The 16,811-nt window shown below is 37.7% G+C and overlaps 1 protein-coding gene across 1 annotated transcript; it reads left to right on the top strand.

Moving 5' to 3' along the window:
* Positions 1-821: 821 nt before the first annotated feature.
* Positions 822-13,557, top strand: LOC136554614 (DGAT1/2-independent enzyme synthesizing storage lipids-like). The gene is made up of 6 exons (XM_066546708.1): positions 822-1,149; positions 2,115-2,279; positions 4,828-5,021; positions 10,921-10,981; positions 11,417-11,556; positions 13,416-13,557. The coding sequence occupies exons 1-6, from the start codon at positions 822-824 to the stop codon at positions 13,518-13,520; spliced, it is 993 nt and encodes a 330-aa protein (XP_066402805.1). The 3' UTR covers positions 13,521-13,557.
* The last annotated feature ends 3,254 nt before the right edge of the window (positions 13,558-16,811 follow it).

Below are 16,811 nucleotides of genomic sequence, written 5' to 3'. Positions count from 1 at the left end.
GCTGTATTTTCTGATCCCGGCACTGACTTTGGCACTTATGATTTGTTTCTTGTTGGAACTTGTTCTGGTGGTGGGGTGGAAAAATTCACTCGTTAAACAAGCAGCAACCTGATTGAGGCAAAGAAAATCTGTATTCAGTTATGGATTACTGAGCTGGATTGCAATGTTTAAATCTCTGGCTAATGCTCAAGGCTCTTTAAAGCAGCCAGTGATGCTGGAGTGCTCTCACATTCCAGTGTAACCACTACCTGCTGCCAGGCAGGCAGGGTCAGCTGTAGGAATGGACTAACTAGGGAGTTGCATATGGAAAACATAAAACATACCATGGAGCTCTCCTGGCCTTTGCTAGGGCTGGAAGATCTGAAAGAAAGGTGTTGTATGGATAAGGGGTGAAAAGCTGCTCATCCTAGTGTTAACAGCAGTACCAAGCATTGTCCCAGACGCTTCCAGGCCTTGTGAAGAAGCCATGACTGCCTTGGTTTTGCTGCTATCCCTTCAGCTGCTCACTCCCTTGCTAAAAATACTGCTCACTCCCCTGCTAATAATCAGAAATTATCTGATCAGCCATGTTGCAGGGATCCTGAGGCTTTGTTGAACTCCAGTCCTTCTTGTTTCAGCCCCTATTCCATAAATACATGGACAATCTCTTAGCCAGCAGCTATCTTAGCATGACAGAGAGACACAAAATATTTGAACCTGGGTTGTGCCAAAATAAGGATAAGGTGTATTTACAGAAACCTTTTTTCCCAAATTGAGAAACTACAGCTTTTTGTTTGTTTGTTTGTTTGTTTGTTTGTTTTCCTTTCTTCTCCATGCAGGACATGCTAGGTAGAAAAGAATCCTGTGCCTCAGGACAGTTACCAATGACCAGCCTCAGCTGCCTTTTCTATGCATTGGAAGAATGGACTATTGTGGAGCTCCTGAAGAAGTACCTTTTTCATCTGATCATTGCCTCACTGACAATTAGTGCAATATTAGTTTTTTTTATAGTTCCTTTAACAATTGTCTTTTTCATTTACCTTACTAATATTTTGCTTTTAATATATCAGAGGAACAATGAGTTAAAAGCAGATCCCTTGAGTGATGTTTGGAATAGTGTAAGAAAAACTATAGCAAGCTTTTGGGATATATATGCAAGAATATGGCATGGTAAGTACAAAAGGACATGTTTGAAGTATTGAATTACAATAAGTGGTAAATACACAGAAGTTTTAATTTTTTTCTTCCATATGGATACAAATAAGCTACAGTATACTTTGTATGGCTTCTTTGAACAGTCTGCAGTATGAAACTTTCTCCACGTGCTCCTAGGATACTGCCTGCTCCAATTCCATCCAAATGGCTCATGGCAGGAGCTGTAGCAGGGATGGAAATGAAGGCAGACAAGGTGGAGCAGAGCTCTTAGTTGGCAAAAGCTGTGTCTTTCCCAAGCCTTTGTATACATTAGCCTTTTAGTCTGGCTCCACCTGAAACCTAAACCAAATGTTGGAAGAGTCATGATAAGGATTCATAGAAGTTCATGTCTGTGAGGAAATTCCCTCTCACTGTGAAGTGAATATATTTAACTCCTGTGGAGAGAACCTCTCTTTGGGATTCTTAAAGATTATGGTTTCAATTTAAACATCTCACCTTCTCTAAAAGAGAAAAACTTAATTATGGAAAATACCAAACTCTTCATTCTCATTGACACAGAATGGAGATTCATACTTCCAGATTTCATGAAAGTATCCAGACTGTTGGCCACTATTTCTGAAAATGAAGCGTTTTCACACTAGTTGCTAATTTTTTTTTAAAGTATTATTATTGTACTATTTACAAAAAGTTCCTAATGGGAAATAATTACTTTAGTTCCCTCACTGGGAAAAATGTCAGGTTCAAGTCTGATCTCATGATTAAACTGACCAACAAATCAGTCTAGTGATATGCTGTGGTGTCTGAGGGACTTTCTTTGTGCTATTGACCAAAAGATCCATCCAGAACTTAATTATTTTGAAAGCTACTACAGAGGCTTTCACAAGTCTCTGGAGGTCACTTAACAAAGTAAAAAGTTTTCCCTAAAGTGCCAGATGATTTACAGATATCATTGTCAGTGTATTGCTTTCCATCCCAAACAGGTTATGAGCTTCATGGTGTGAAAAACCTCCCAGAAGGACCAGGAATTCTTGTCTATTACCATGGAGCTATTCCTATAGACTACCTTTACTTTTTGTCTAGGCTGTTTCTGTGGAAGAAAAGACTTTGCCTGTCAGTAGCTGATCATTTTGTGTTTCGTTTACCAGGTAAGAACCTGTTCTCTTGTATTTAAGCTTCTTGGATTCAAAACCTGTCCTAGTTTTGGTGAACTTTACATTTACTATGTTTGAAAGAGAGCTTTTAAACTAAAAGAATGCTTTTAGATTTTTAAACTAAAAGTTGGTAGTTGTAACAGGACAAACAGAGTAGCATTGTCCTGTCTTTTCAGTGAGAACATTGGTAAACCTTCCAAAGCAAGCAAATAGAGATTATAATCCTTTTGGGATTAAATGTCATCCCTCAGTAGAAAGTGCTGGATAGGACTCTACTATTGACCTAGTGCTGACTGGTCAGGAGAAGACACAGAGAAGCAAAAATAATTCAATTTTAGAAAGACAAGGCATAAAGAAGAGTGTCCAGAAGGAATAGCAGGGGAATTATTTTAAGGCACCTTTATGCCACTAATATTGAAAGCTGTTTTAAAATAGAGAATAGAGGAGGCTATTTAGAAGGACACTCTTTGGAAAACAAAGTTTTCCTGAAAACAAGTACTATAAACTCAAGTAAATTTGATGCTAAAACCATACTCAGGCACTCCTATAAAGTGTCCTTTCTTAAGTAGGACTGGAGAAGATTAAAATAATTTTCTTAAGTCCTACTTAGTAAATACTGTGTTGTACTGAGCACATTGGAAGTAAGAAGTCATCAAAAGATGATTGCCTTTTAAGAATACCCTCAAAAAAGGAGAAAGTTTAGCAAAACCTTGCAAGGGAGATTTCTTTTTTTAAGGAATAAATAAGAGGGTACTGTTCAAATTGAAGTGTCCCTAGCACAGATTTTTGTTACAAATATGAAATACACATTTGTTATGACTAAGCAACACTCTCAGCTGTGTAGTTTCTGGACTACTGGTGTGTTCATAAAATATTGATTTCATTATGTTCATGCTAGAGCAACAAAAGGGGGCAAATGCTGTGTCAGCCTTCAAAAAGGCTATAAAAAGACATCTGGTAAGAAAGACTACAAATAATTGAAGTTAGACCTCCCCACGGCATTAGCAGAAGATGTGGCTAAAAGTGAAATTCCTCCCTAACCTTCTTTTGCTCTACTCTGCTTACTTTTTGCAAAGAGATGTTACACTTCACAGATGGGTTCTTTAAGGATTTCTCATGAGCAGATGCTAGACCTCAGTTCAGTTTATTTACAGGATTAATTACACTAATAGGAGATTTCTTCATGTGAATTAATAAGTCTCTCCATCTCAGAATAGCTGTTAAGTAATAAAGTAACCAAAAAAAAAAAAAAGGACAAGGATGATTCAGAGGTGTGGTATGGCTTCCTTTGAAAAGCTAGGACATCAGACAGAAGCCTTGCATTGCTGAGGAATAAAAAATTCTGTGAGACCTAAAAAAGGAGAATAAGAAGTGATAATATTTTCATGTGATACATTATAATTCTCATAAGTTTTAAAGCCAAGCAAATGAAGAACCTCTTTGCTTAATAACAATATGATCTTCCTGACTTTATGATGAAACATATGAGTTCACAATAGGATTAAACAAAGTCAACATCTGTCTTCGACAGAAAAATCTATTAAGCGTGATACCTTTAAAAAGATTAAATACAGTTAGATTACAGGATTCAGCACTGTGATATCTATTGCCTTCCAAAGTTTTTGTTGCAGACTTCGGTCAGTCCAGTTTTCTCAGAGCTGTTGCTTCCACTTATTGATATTAAAAAAATTATTTTCAAACTATGCTTTTTGAACAGGGAATTTGAAAATTGTGGAAATGCTTGTTTGCTTTCTATCAGAGTTCCAAACGGATATATTTAAAATACGAAGATAATATAAAAAATCATAGAGTACTTCTATGGTTCTCAATCTGTCCTTTAGAGGAATCCCAGTTATGGAAACAGAGGAAGGAGATTCACTGTGGTGAATTCATTCATGATTCATTCATATGGTGCTGAAATTGCCCTGCTAGTTTCTGTCATTCATGCATCTTGAGATGCATGAATTTGATCCACATAGTTTTCAATTTGACCACAAAAAACTCAATTAAACAGCTCAAAACCTCAATGTTTAAAATGTTAAATATCACATTTTAAAAGAAGACCAAAAATAGCTGCTTGTCAAGTATTTATTTTTGTACCAATCTTTATTGTACTGATTCTTTTTTCTGTTTTAAAATATGTAAAAAGAAGGAGGGAGGAATAGATGCTTATTTTCTGATTTCTAGCTATGACCCACAAGTTTTGTTTACATAATTTGTTTGATAATTATGAAATATAGCATGTGGAAGCATTTTTTAATTGAAGCGTTCCTGACAATATGGTTCATCTTCATAATATTTGGGCCAAACTATTGCCAGGTATTTGTCATTTTGCCAGCATTTATTCTGTAGGTGTCTTACTTCCTTCATAAAAATTTGTCTTAGCCTAAATATATAAATATAAATATATAGCTACTAGATTTTAATTTAGTTGTAATTTGGCTCCTCTATGCAAACAGCATTTGGGATATATATTGTTATATTAAATGTACCTTATTTAAATTATTATTATTAATTATTAAATGCTCCTTATTTATTTCAGGACTTAGGTTATTGTTGGCTGTGACGGGTGTCATACCAGGTACAAGGGAGGAGTGTCTTGTTGCCCTGAAGAATGGATACTTGGTGTCCATCTCACCGGGTGGAGTTCGGGAGGCGCTGTTCAGTGATGAAAGTTATCAGCTGATGTGGGGAAATCGAAAAGGCTTTGCTCAGGTCGCTCTAGAAGCAAAAGTGGTGAGTGCCATTATTTACCAACCCCAGTTTATGCTTTCTGCATATCTGCTTCACTATAAAATGCAGCTTAGGAGCATTTGTTGGAAAATCTTCCAGGAAAAATGGTTGGGAAATAAAGATTTCATTTCCTTTTCCCATTGCTTTCCTCAAGCATATTCATTCACAAGGAGCAAGAGTTTTGTGGAACTGTCAAACTTTTCCTTGACTGTTTCAAAGCATCCATATCTGTGGTTCCATGTCTGCAGTTCCATCATACAGGCATCCAGTGTTTCATCTTGATTGTATTTCAAGAATCTTCACTATGGTCCTTCTCCATTCTGCCCTAAGGTTTCTTTCTTTTTTTCTTATCCTAATAGAATTACATCCTTATCTTACTTCAACATATCCAGTCATTTCTTTATAGTTCTTTAATGTATTATCTTCTCATTTATTCTGTGAGGGTCTAGGATTTTGTCCTTACCTTTACTTTTCTTCATATTTGATGCAATGAAAGATTGCATCAACTAACTCAAGGTGTGTCTACATCAGTGTCTGAGTTTGAATCGTGTGCACTTTTGAAGCAGTTTGTGCATTTCCCTCACCATGCTTTCATTCACATCAAAAAATGTGTTAGAATACTGGAACTGCTTTCTGGCTGAAACTAAACCAAAATTGGAACCTAATACTCTCCAAGGTCAAATGGTCTTCAGTCAATGGTGCCAAACAAGAACTAGCTCTAGATAAAAACAGAGCACTGAAATGTGTTCAGTGTGGGTGTCAGATTCTCAGCATCCTCTAGATGTGTGCTTCTCTTGATTTGCACTCCACCAATGTACTCATGGCCAAGGTTTCAGTTAGTTTCCATATGGATGATGATCCACAAATACAACCTTCTACCACTAGCTCTGACTTCTTGTATCTAAATCTATGTGGCAGACTGTTTTTCTGATACAGTCTCAGGGAAATTATTTTATTTGGGGTGGCATGCAGCTGAAAGAGCAGCAACCCTGTCTTTTTCCTAACTGCCACTCCTCATCATCATCACCACCTCGACACACAAGCTTTCTGCTTTAATTTAGACTTAGCATACCTAATGATTTTTGTGTCTGACAATATTGGTGCAAATCCAGACTTTATCTGTTCTATCATGCACTTTCTGCTGCTTTCTCATGAACCACACAATCATCACTTTTTCCTCTTATTCTTATGAATATCCCATCACTTGCAGTGCTCTTTGATCTTCCACATAAAGTTTTCTGTCTATATAGGAGAAGCTGTACAGGGAGTTGAGTTCTTCCCATGAAATTTTAATTTCTTAACATCCCTTTTTATGCAGTTATATCACTTTTGCACCTCATCTGATTTGTTGCTTCTCAAACTTTGTTTTGGTCTCTTGTGCTATGGCTCCTAGTACAAAGGCTCTGAAGGTGCAAAATGCATGCTTCAGGCAAATATTTCTTCATAACTCTAAATTATTGTGGGGAGATAATTAAACACTAGAATAAAATTAGGGGCATTTACCCAATGGATAAAATAATTTTAGGCCTGGAATCCTGTTTCCACATCTTGTCTAATGTGGCCTTTAAAAAGTCAGGTTTTAGGTGCTTCTGTTCTGTTTCCTGTCCTTTTTCTTGAAAGAGTAAATGTTAGTCATAATAATTCATATGCTGTGTGGGGCTGTACACCACCACTACAGGGAAAGTATCAGAATGTGAATAGGATAAACTCAGTCATGGGTTTCACATGGGCATCTTGAGTTCCCTAATAGTCTTCTTATGTATTAAATTAATAATATGCTGAAACAGTTAGAAAGAGTTGTCACTTTCAAAACTTGAGAGATTTCTATTGATTTTGCTTTCATCTCTGTCTTTCAAGCTACTTCAAACATCTGGAAAAAATTTGTCAGATGTTCTCCTTTCACATGGAACCTTACAGTAAGGCAATGTTACAGGTTGTGGATTTTTAAATAGAAATTGAATTAAAAACTCTGAGTGCCCTTACATAGATTGCCACCCTGATCAAAACACATCACAAGGATCCTTGCCAGTAATTCTCCTAATTCTTCTAGTCTTCCATAATATAGAAGCATGTGGAAATTACTGAATAGTAGTACATAACATTTTTACCTCCTTTTCTTGACAGATTTTGGGTTTGGTTCTTGATGGGGGTTTAAAAAATTTTATATATTGAATTGGGTATTCTTTGAGGGTAAGATTCTTGCAGTGTGAAAGAGTCTTGTGGTCCTTCGCATAATGTTTGGTAAAAGAGGCACTATGCAGGACTGTTACCAGGAGGGCAGAGAGAGTATATTATCCTTTCACAGCTACTAGCCTAGACTTACCTTTACAGTGCTGGCAGTTCTTATATCTCTTTTTATTACCCTCATTCAGCTTTTTGGGTTTTTATGATCAGGAAGTCTGATTACATCCCTGCATGATGGACATTGCTGTAATTAGCTTGCAAGCTTCACTGAACTTTGGGCATCATTGGTATTTATCTGGAAATCTGCAATCAGACAAACCCTAGATAACTGAACACTAAAAAAACAAAAAGAAACTGCTGTGCATTTAACAGTAGAGGGGGCAATATTAACCTGATATATAATTTCTTATATAAAGTTAGGTCCACAGTAGTGACTGAATCCCATCTTTTGACACATTTCAAGTTTGATTATTTGTTCTTGCTGCATCCTTTTCAATACTGGCCAGACTAGTCTTCCATGCTGACCAAAGACTGGGGTGTAGTGGATGCCAGGCATCCATCAAAGCCTCTCTATCACTGCCCTCCACAAGTGGTCAGGAGAGAGAAAATAAAGCAAAAGATTCAAGGGCTGAGATAAAGACTGGGAGAAATCACTCACTGAATAGTATTACGGGCAAACCAGACTCAACTTAGGGATATTAATTGCATTTATTAGCAACAAAATCAGAGCAAGACAATGAGGAGTAAAGTAAAAGTCTTAAAAACACCTCTTGCCCCACCTCTCCCTTCTTCCTTGGCTCTACCTTCTTCTCTGCAGAAGGCACAGGCAGATGGGGAATGGGGGTCATGGCCAGTTTGTTGTTTCTGGCACTGCTCAGAGAAGAGTCCTTCTCCTGTTCTAGCATGGGGTCCATACCACAGGAGACAAACTTCAAATTGAGTCCATCCCCTGAGCAACAGGTTCTCTATGAATATGTGGGTCACTCTTCCACAGGGTGCAGCCCTTCAGGGACAGCCTGCTCCAGCAAGGGTCCCCCTTAGGGTCACAAATCCTTCCAGGAAACCTGCTCCAGCATGGGCTTCTCTCTCCATGGGTCTGCAGACACCTGCCTGGAGCCTGCTCCAGCACTGCTTTCCTGCAGCTACACAACCCTCTTTGAGGCATCCATGCTCTGGTGTGGGCCTCCTCCATGGGTGGATCTCTGCATTGCTGGGGTCTTCTGTGGGCTGCAGGGGCACAGCTGCCTCACCCTGGGCTGCAGGGGAATTTCTGCTCTGGAGCATCTCCTCTCCCTCCTTCTGCACTGACCTTGGTGCCTGCAGGGCCGCTTCTCTCACATTTTCTCACCTTGTTCTTCTCTGTCCACAATTATATATGCACAATAATTTTTTTCCTTCTAAATATGTTATCACAGAGGTGTTTTGATCATTCCTGATGGGCTTGGCCTTGGCATGCAGCTCATCCATCCTGGAGCCAGCTGGCACTGGCTCTGCCAGACATGGGGGAAGCTTCTGGCAGCTTCTCACAGAAGCCACCCCTGTAGCTCCCCCTCTACCAAAATCTGGCCACAAAAACCAAATACACCGGGGATAGACTAATCGAGATGTCAGAGCTTGTTCTATTATGTAGCAATTAACATAAGTTTGCTAATAGTTACTCAGATATCATGAATAAAAGCAAGATAGAATTATAAGGGTATTTTAAAAGTTTCTCTACATACAGTGTAGCCCTCAACCAAAGAACTACACACACTTTATCAAAATAACTACATTGTGGTTAATAACCTGTCACAGATTACTTGAATGGAGATTTCAAGACAAAACCAACTTTATATATGAATAGACATTCCCATCCATCATATAATATTACAGAAGTTCAATAGTTCTTCCACTGAAAAAGTTGAAGAAAAGCAAACAAGGAAGGTAGTTTCAGCCTCAGTCCTTACCTGTGAAGTTTCTGCATTTGATTTCCACTTCATTTTGTGTAACTACTCTGCTTAACAGGAGTCAGAGTGTTACTATTTAATGTTATGACTCAGTGTACCTGTAGGATCTGTATTTGTCTCAGTCAAATTCATCCATGATTTTCAGAAATACTCTCAGTCTATGGCTTGGTTTTTGCAGGCTAGTGGGGAGGGATCATCATTTCTGAAGATCCCTGAATTTTACCTGTGCCAAAAAATTCCTTCAAACTGAGTTAGGTGAAAAATAAACAGGAGCTATGATTTATAAAATTCTCTTGTATGGGCAAGGGGTTTGGACTACCTGATCTCCAGAGGTCTCTTCCAACCTCAACTATCCTGTAATTCTGAGATTTTCAAGCTGGCTGGGGGTGACCCAGTTCAGTTCCAGCACAGCAAGTATAAATGTGTTGGTTACTTATCTGGTTGTGCTGCTTTAGAAATGTAAGATTTTATGTGCGTTTTCCAGATTAGGGACTGAATGTTGCTGCCTACCCTGCACCTCAGTTGCTGATCATTATATGAGAGTAACTTCTGTAGTTACCAGATTTCTTTATAGCCTACCATATGTTTCTCTTGTAGTATTCCTAAAATTTAAAGTGCTTTGGCTGTGTGACAGATAGGTTTCAAACATTTTACATCTTAGCTGTACAGTATTCAATTAATAGTTGAAACAAAGTTTAGTATTTTTAGAGTCCAGTGCTTATATATTTTTAAATGGCATTACTGATTACTTTTTAAGGGTTTATTTCTAACAGTTTCCCTTAATTTTGCCTTCTGAAAGGTTTACTATTACAGCTCTATGCATGTTTAATACTTTTGTTCTCCCTCAGGTACTTTTTCCTTTTAATGCTTTATATCACTATGAGTTATTTGGTAGGCTCTAGTTAGGTATTTTTCCTGCATGTTTTTTTCTCATCCTGCAGCTTCTGTTCTGTAGTAGTGATTCTTAACAGTAAGAAAGTCTTCTTTCATTACCTTCTGGACAAGTTGATCCTACAACCTGTTCAAATTAGAGTTTCAGGAAAAGGAAAAGGGACAATAGAAGAGAAAAAAAATCTTTGCATACATGGATACAACTACTGTCAGTCTGTCTACAAACTACAAAATCTTACCTCAGGCTGTAAAGCATGACTGTTTCAAGTGCAGGTATCTCAAGCATGTCTCTTTTCAGTCACAAAGATGAAGTGACCTTGTTCTGTAACCCTCAGAAGGTGTGTAGTCCAGGTCAACGAGGACACACAATTGCCTTTTTTTGTCTCAGGGATCTGCAGAAGTCTTTTCCACTGAAGTTTTGTCCAAACATTACTGCTTCATTTAGACCCTATTTGAGAAGCAGATGAGACGAGCCATCTGTGAATGTCTGCTTGCTTTCTGCAAGACTTAACAAACTGAATACTTTCCTATTCACCACTACAATGAAAGCTTTAGACAAAGAAACCATGGAAATTTGCTTTATGTTCCAGTCAGTGATATTGCAGTAAATATATAATATAGAAGTTATATAAAACAGTACAGTGTCAGTAATTTTATTTACAGATAGTGACTTTAAAACAGATGTTTATGGCAGCTGAAAAATAGCATTTTATTTCTATTCTGGAGTTTTTAAAATCAAGATTCCTTGTTTACTACTTAACTAACTGGTAATTGCCCTCTGTATTTGAGTGAGTTTCTTAGCTGCATTAGCAAGCACTAAAGCAGAAATTCAAACCTGGTATAACATTTCCACCTTTTTATTTTTTTTCCTACTTCCTTAGCCCATCATTCCAATGTATACTCAAAATGTCCGTGAAGGCTATAGGATGTTTAAAGAAAGAAGTAAGAACTTAAAAATATATTTTATTTATTTTGAATGTTTTATCTTTTTTCTCTCAGATTTTTCTTGCTTTTATCTTAGATTTTGCTTTTCAGACTTCTGCTTACTTTGGATTCTCTAACACTTGCTGTGGGTCACAGGTAGCTCAAATTTGGAAACAGCTTGTGCATAAATGGTTTGTGTGTGCAATTTGTCTTATTTCTCTGGTCTATTTGACTTATTTCTCTGGTCTATTTGACTTACTTCTCTGGTCTATTAAGTCTATGAAGCTTTGTTTTGGTGGACAATTGCTTCAACTTGCTTCAACCTGTAACAACTTCCTGACTATCAAATAAAGCATGGATTTTTAAGAAGTATTCTACATTAATCAGATTTCATGTTTGAATTGTGTTTACTGTGACTATAATCTCACTTTTTCTTCCCATAAACCATTTCAGGATTTTTTAGACAGTTATATGAAAGCACTCGATTGCCTTTTACTCCTCCATACGGAGGACTTCCAGTTAAATTTCGCACATACATCGGGAAGCCAATCCCTTACGACCCAAATATAACTGCAGAAGAATTAGTTGAAAAGGTAAGTTCTCTCTCCTTGCAATATTGAACGACATACTTTGCCCTCTACTATAGGTGCACTTGAAACCAGTTTTTTGCATGCTTGAATAGAGACAAATACACTTTTACTAGCTTGTTCACCTATGTGCAGTTGAAGTTTGGGATTATTTAATGTACAAATATCTATCATTAAATATTGACGTAGTAACAGTTGATTGAGATGCCCTCATCCTTTCCAAATGTATGAGCTCTGTCTTCTTGTTATGTCAACTTTGTTCCTCCCATGCCTTTGATAACTTTGATAATTATGATAACTGAAATGATGTAAATTATGTTTTAAGTGCAGTTTTCAGTAACTGTGAAAATAAATTTAATAAATAACAAATAACTTTGAGAATTTTCACCAAATAGCATAGGACTCTGGAAGCAAAGTGCTTCAAGAGCTTCAATCTCATTGTCAAAATGAAAATGTTAAAAAGTTGCATCCAAAATATAAAAATATTTTGAGTACCTACAGTTTGGTGAAATTAGTGATGCCCAAGAGCATAAAAGTGTTTATAGATCTAGAGTTTAAGCATTTTTCAAAATATAAAGCTAAACTGAAAATACAGCTTTAAAATTTTTCATGGAAGATGAAAGGAGGATTTTATGAGAAAAAAATCTGCTACAACTAGAAATACACAAAAAAATAATCTGTCAGAAATCACTTAGTATAAAACACCTTGCTGCACCCAAAAAGATGCAACAAGGCTAGTTTTTCTTCTTTTGTTTTCTTTTTTCTTTTTTTAAGGGTCTACTGCAGGTTGTGCTGAGCTTCACGAAAGTGAAACCAGAAAGACAGGTTTGGTCTGTTACAAGGGAACAGGCCCAGCAAGCTGTAGAGTTTGCTCTTAGCACCTTTAGGAGGTTGGAAGCAATATGACTACCCTTATGGTTATTCATGTTCTTGTATTTTAGGGGAACAGTATTTTATGTATCTGCAAAAGTGAAATTGAAATTTCCCATGATATTGATTTACCTTACTAAGACAATCCTTCAGCTGCCCCCTTTGACCACTACCCACTTTGGTGGAAGTACAGTTAGGTCTTCTGTGGCTGATATTACTTAAAAAACAAGGTAATTTAAATGAGGCTTGACGTGAGCAGTGGCCTGGCTGACCTCTCTCTGATCCTGCCCTGCAAAGGAGTTAGGACATGCATCTGTCAGGAAAGGTTTTGCTACTCCTTTTTTTATATTTACAGAGATATTGTCCTATAACTCTGGGGTAGATCAGTGGAGTATGTAGCTACCCTTATTTCAAGTTTAAACACATGAGGGAAAACAAAAGAAGATAATTTCTTATTTCTTTTAGAAATATAGAATATTGTATTCATTCTCTTCCTAGACTTTCATTTGACTCTCATGTAAAGAGTATTATGAATTTTCTTATTATGTGCATGCTGTATATGATAAAATTATGGGAGAATTCATGTTGGGAAGGACAGACAGAGGTTCCTACTCCAAATTCCTAGTCCAAGATAGGTCAGCTATAAGATCAGATAAGATGAGTCAGGCTTTATCCATCATTTTTGATGAAAATTTTCAGGGATGGGAGATTGCAGAAACTTAATGTTTGAATGTGTTAAAGGCTACTTTGACTAAGTAATGACCACATTTGATATATCTCAGTAATTTCAGCCTACTCAAAATGCAGTCATTGTTTTTGTTCCTTTCTTTTCCAAAAAATGTGTCATTAGGACAGCTAGTTAATATAAAACACTATTTTCTTACAGTAGAGCTATGTGTGAATTTTGCCTCTTGAACCTCTGAGAACTTAGTGATTATACTTTTCTCCTGTGTATAAAATAGGTCTTTAAAGGCAAATTTCTCTTCTCTTTTCAGACCAAGGCTGCTGTCCAGGCTCTCATAAGCAAGCACCAAACAATCCCAGGCAGCATATGGAAGGCTTTACTGGAGAGATTTGATAAACGTCGTAAAAGTGATTAGAATGCTCATGTTAATCGCATTGGGTTTACAGCATACAGTAAAAAATCATGTCCTACAGCACTGGTAACTAATAGTTGGTGTTAACCAGTTTAAATTACAAATTTCAACAGATTTGGTGGAAGAAAACAATTAACCTCTAGAAAGTTCCCCCATGTCTTTGAGAATATCCTGAACTAAGAAAGACTGATGAAGATGACTTCTGTATAATAGCAATGCAACAGCTAAATTCCCCCAAAAGAAATCATGCAGCCAAGATTTTCCTGGTTCCTAAGACAAGTTTGTACTTACATCTGAGGGCTTTAGTGGTGTTGTCTAGATCTGTGTGTTTGTGTTTTGAGCACAGTCTGGTTTCACAGCAGAGCCTCAGGATTGGGGTTGTCCAACCAGAGACCACCCCACAGGGAGCACCTTCCCTGATGGGCCCCAAGCAAGACATGTCAGAACAAACTGTCTTGCTTTAGATAATCAGCTACTGCTTACACCATCCTCCTAGAGACTACAAAAAGAGACAATCCCATTAAAACAGATGTTAGACTCCTTCAAACACATCAACCTAGTAGTGTGTACCCTGGAAAGCAGGACTGTGTGCATCCAAGACTTCTTCCCCACAGAAAAAGGTTTTTTAAAGAGGGGAAAAAAAGCGCTTTAGTTCAGTGTAGCAAATATTGCAAATACATGTAGAAGGTAGTTTCAAGTCTGAGCTGGTTTGTGCATGCTCTATTGCACCACATAATAGTTGCCTAGTGGATGAGGCTGCCCCAGCCTGAAAACCCCTGGATGGTGTGTGCAGTATGGTTGTGCTGTATTTACTCAAATCTCCTAGTGACCAGGCTCAGGGGGAGCTTTCTCTGGCAGTGCATCTTTGAGGCTTATCATCACTGGTGGTTTGCCTAAAAATGCAGTAGTGCAACACTGCTGGTACACATTGAACCAAAATGCCTGTTTGGAAAGGCAGTCTTGTCTTCCTAATGCAACTTGTGGAAAACTGAGAGTTAGCACAAAGCAGAATGTGTTTTTACAGGCTGTGGGATGTTGTTACTGGTGGTAGTGGGACGACTTTGTGTAATCTATCCAATATGCTACTAAATGCAACCAACTCTTAACTTCAAAGACCAAGATAGGTAATTTTTGTGCCTCATTTACCTTCATGTACTTTTAATATGTAAATAATCTTTCCTCTCAACATCCTAAAAGGTTACATAGCATCTAGGGAAATATGTGTAATGTTCGCCCATTTTTCAGTAGAAAATGAAATCTGCTCTTTGGATTAAAATAAATTCTTCCCTGACCCTGCCTCTTCACAAGTATTTCTTGCACATTTGGTGAAGGGAGAAGGATGGACAGGTGAGTTATTTCCCTGCACCAAAAAGACAGGAATCCTGTCAGATCCTGTCAACCCTCAAATCTGTCTTAAGATACAGGAGTCTTTACTTGAACACCTTAACTATAACTGCTATGTTCAGGCAGAAAGATTTTTCTCTTAGCAGAGACTCAGCATGCATGGGAGATGATGAACTAAAGCAGATCAAGATGCAGACTGATATGCCTGGACATAAGCAGGAATTCAAACCATGAAGTCTTACATGCTGCACTGTAGCAATACAAGCTAAAATTCAAAGCCTGAGCTTTCAAGGGAGAAAAGGAACTAAAGGAAAAGGTTACACAATACTAAAATTGACACAGATGAAGAAGCAAGAGGAATTATAAGTAACCAGAATGTAAAGGCTTTCTTTGTATTGCAGAAACTGTAGAAGGACCAGACAGAATCATTGTCTGACTATCCTGTTTTTCAAGTACATTAATACCATCATGGAATGTGTCCAAAGAAGGGCAACGAAGCTAGTAAAGGCTCTGGAGCACAAATCTTATGAGGAAAATCTGAAGGAGGTGGGGTTGTTTAGCCTGGAGAAAAGGAGCCTGTGTGGGGACCAACACCTACAACTACCTGAAAGCATGGTTGTGGCCAGGTGGGAGTCGGTCTCTAATCCCAGGGAATAAGCTTCAGAACTAGAGGAAAAGAAAGTTGTGCTGGGAGAGGTTTAGATTGGATATCAGTAAAAATTTGTCACTGAGAGGGTTGTCAAGCATTGCAACAGGCTGCCCAGGGCAGTGGTGAAGTCAGCATCCCAGGAGGTATTTAGAAGATGTGTAGATGTGGCATTTGCGGATATGGTTTAATGGTGGGCTTGGCAGAGTTAGGTTATTGATTGGACTCAATGGTCTTAAACTTCCTTTCCAACTTAACAATTCTGACTCTGTGACCAATCCTCTGACTTCAGGAATCAGAATTTGAACAACCTTTCAAATGCCATGCTCTCTGATACGTGATACTAGGAGCCGTGCTCCAGCTCACAATGGAGCACTAACCTTGGGTAGGAGATATGTAATCAGAGTGCTGATTATTTTTAGAAGCAGATATTTCTGTCTCTATCGCCTCTATTTCAGCAGCTGTTAATATCTTCTAACAAGGTTTAAGTTCTTCCCAGGCTATTACATCTTTTAGCAGCACCACTGTATTATTTGCAGCTTCTCTGAGTAAAAAATAATTTCTATTTGTTGTCTTCTGTCACAGTTGTCTAAGAGTATTTTCTGGGGTCTCAAGATGATGATAGAGAAAATTATTACTGAGAAACAGGAGGGATTTTGAATTATATATGTTATTTTTCTAATAAAAATTGTAAGCAATTTTTCCAGAAACCTTATAGTACTTCCCTAATAATAAGCAGTTATTATATTATTTTTGTGGCTCACTCTAAATTTTTATTCTTTTTAGAGCAGTATTATAGAAACTAGAACTGAAAACTGGTGTTAGAGAAATTAGAGTTCTGGTCATATAAATAGAAATGTACTTGCAGATCAAATCACTCCCTTGATACACTTATTTTTTAGCCTCTCCATCATACAATCAAAAAAGAAATGAAAACCAGCAAATGACCTGTGCCTGCCTCAAAATGAAAACAGCATTTATGACTTTTGTTAGGTATAGTTTGCCCAGTAAATAATGCAGGAAAATTCTGGTTTGGTAGCTTTTTGTGTATAAGATTTTGCATAGGGGAAGAATATGGTATTGATAACAGAGTAAATTAATAAAATCATAGAATCATAGAACACCTGGAGTTGGAAGGGACCCAGAAGGAGCCTTGAGCTCCAGCTCCTGGCCCTACACAGGACAGCCCCAAGAGTCACCTCACCCCATGTGAGTGTCAGAATTCCTCTTGAGCTTTGGCAGGCTTGGGGCTGTGACTGATTCATTAATTGGATGACAGTGGAAGCAGTTTCATGGTAAAGAGT

Source organism: Molothrus aeneus, chromosome 1, assembly GCF_037042795.1.
Source record: "Molothrus aeneus isolate 106 chromosome 1, BPBGC_Maene_1.0, whole genome shotgun sequence".
NCBI classification, from domain to species: Eukaryota; Metazoa; Chordata; class Aves; order Passeriformes; family Icteridae; genus Molothrus; species Molothrus aeneus.
The sequence above is the reverse complement of the archived record's forward strand: the minus strand, read 5'-3'. Positions and strand labels throughout refer to the sequence as shown.

Coding starts and splice junctions, on each gene's coding strand:
- LOC136554614 (XM_066546708.1), top strand. CDS start 822: ATGCTAGGTAGAAAAGAATCCTGTGCCTCAGGACAGTTACCAATGACC. Junction 5,022..10,920: donor TCGCTCTAGAAGCAAAAGTG/GTGAGTGCCATT, acceptor CTACTTCCTTAG/CCCATCATTCCAATGTATAC. Junction 10,982..11,416: donor TAGGATGTTTAAAGAAAGAA/GTAAGAACTTAA, acceptor AAACCATTTCAG/GATTTTTTAGACAGTTATAT.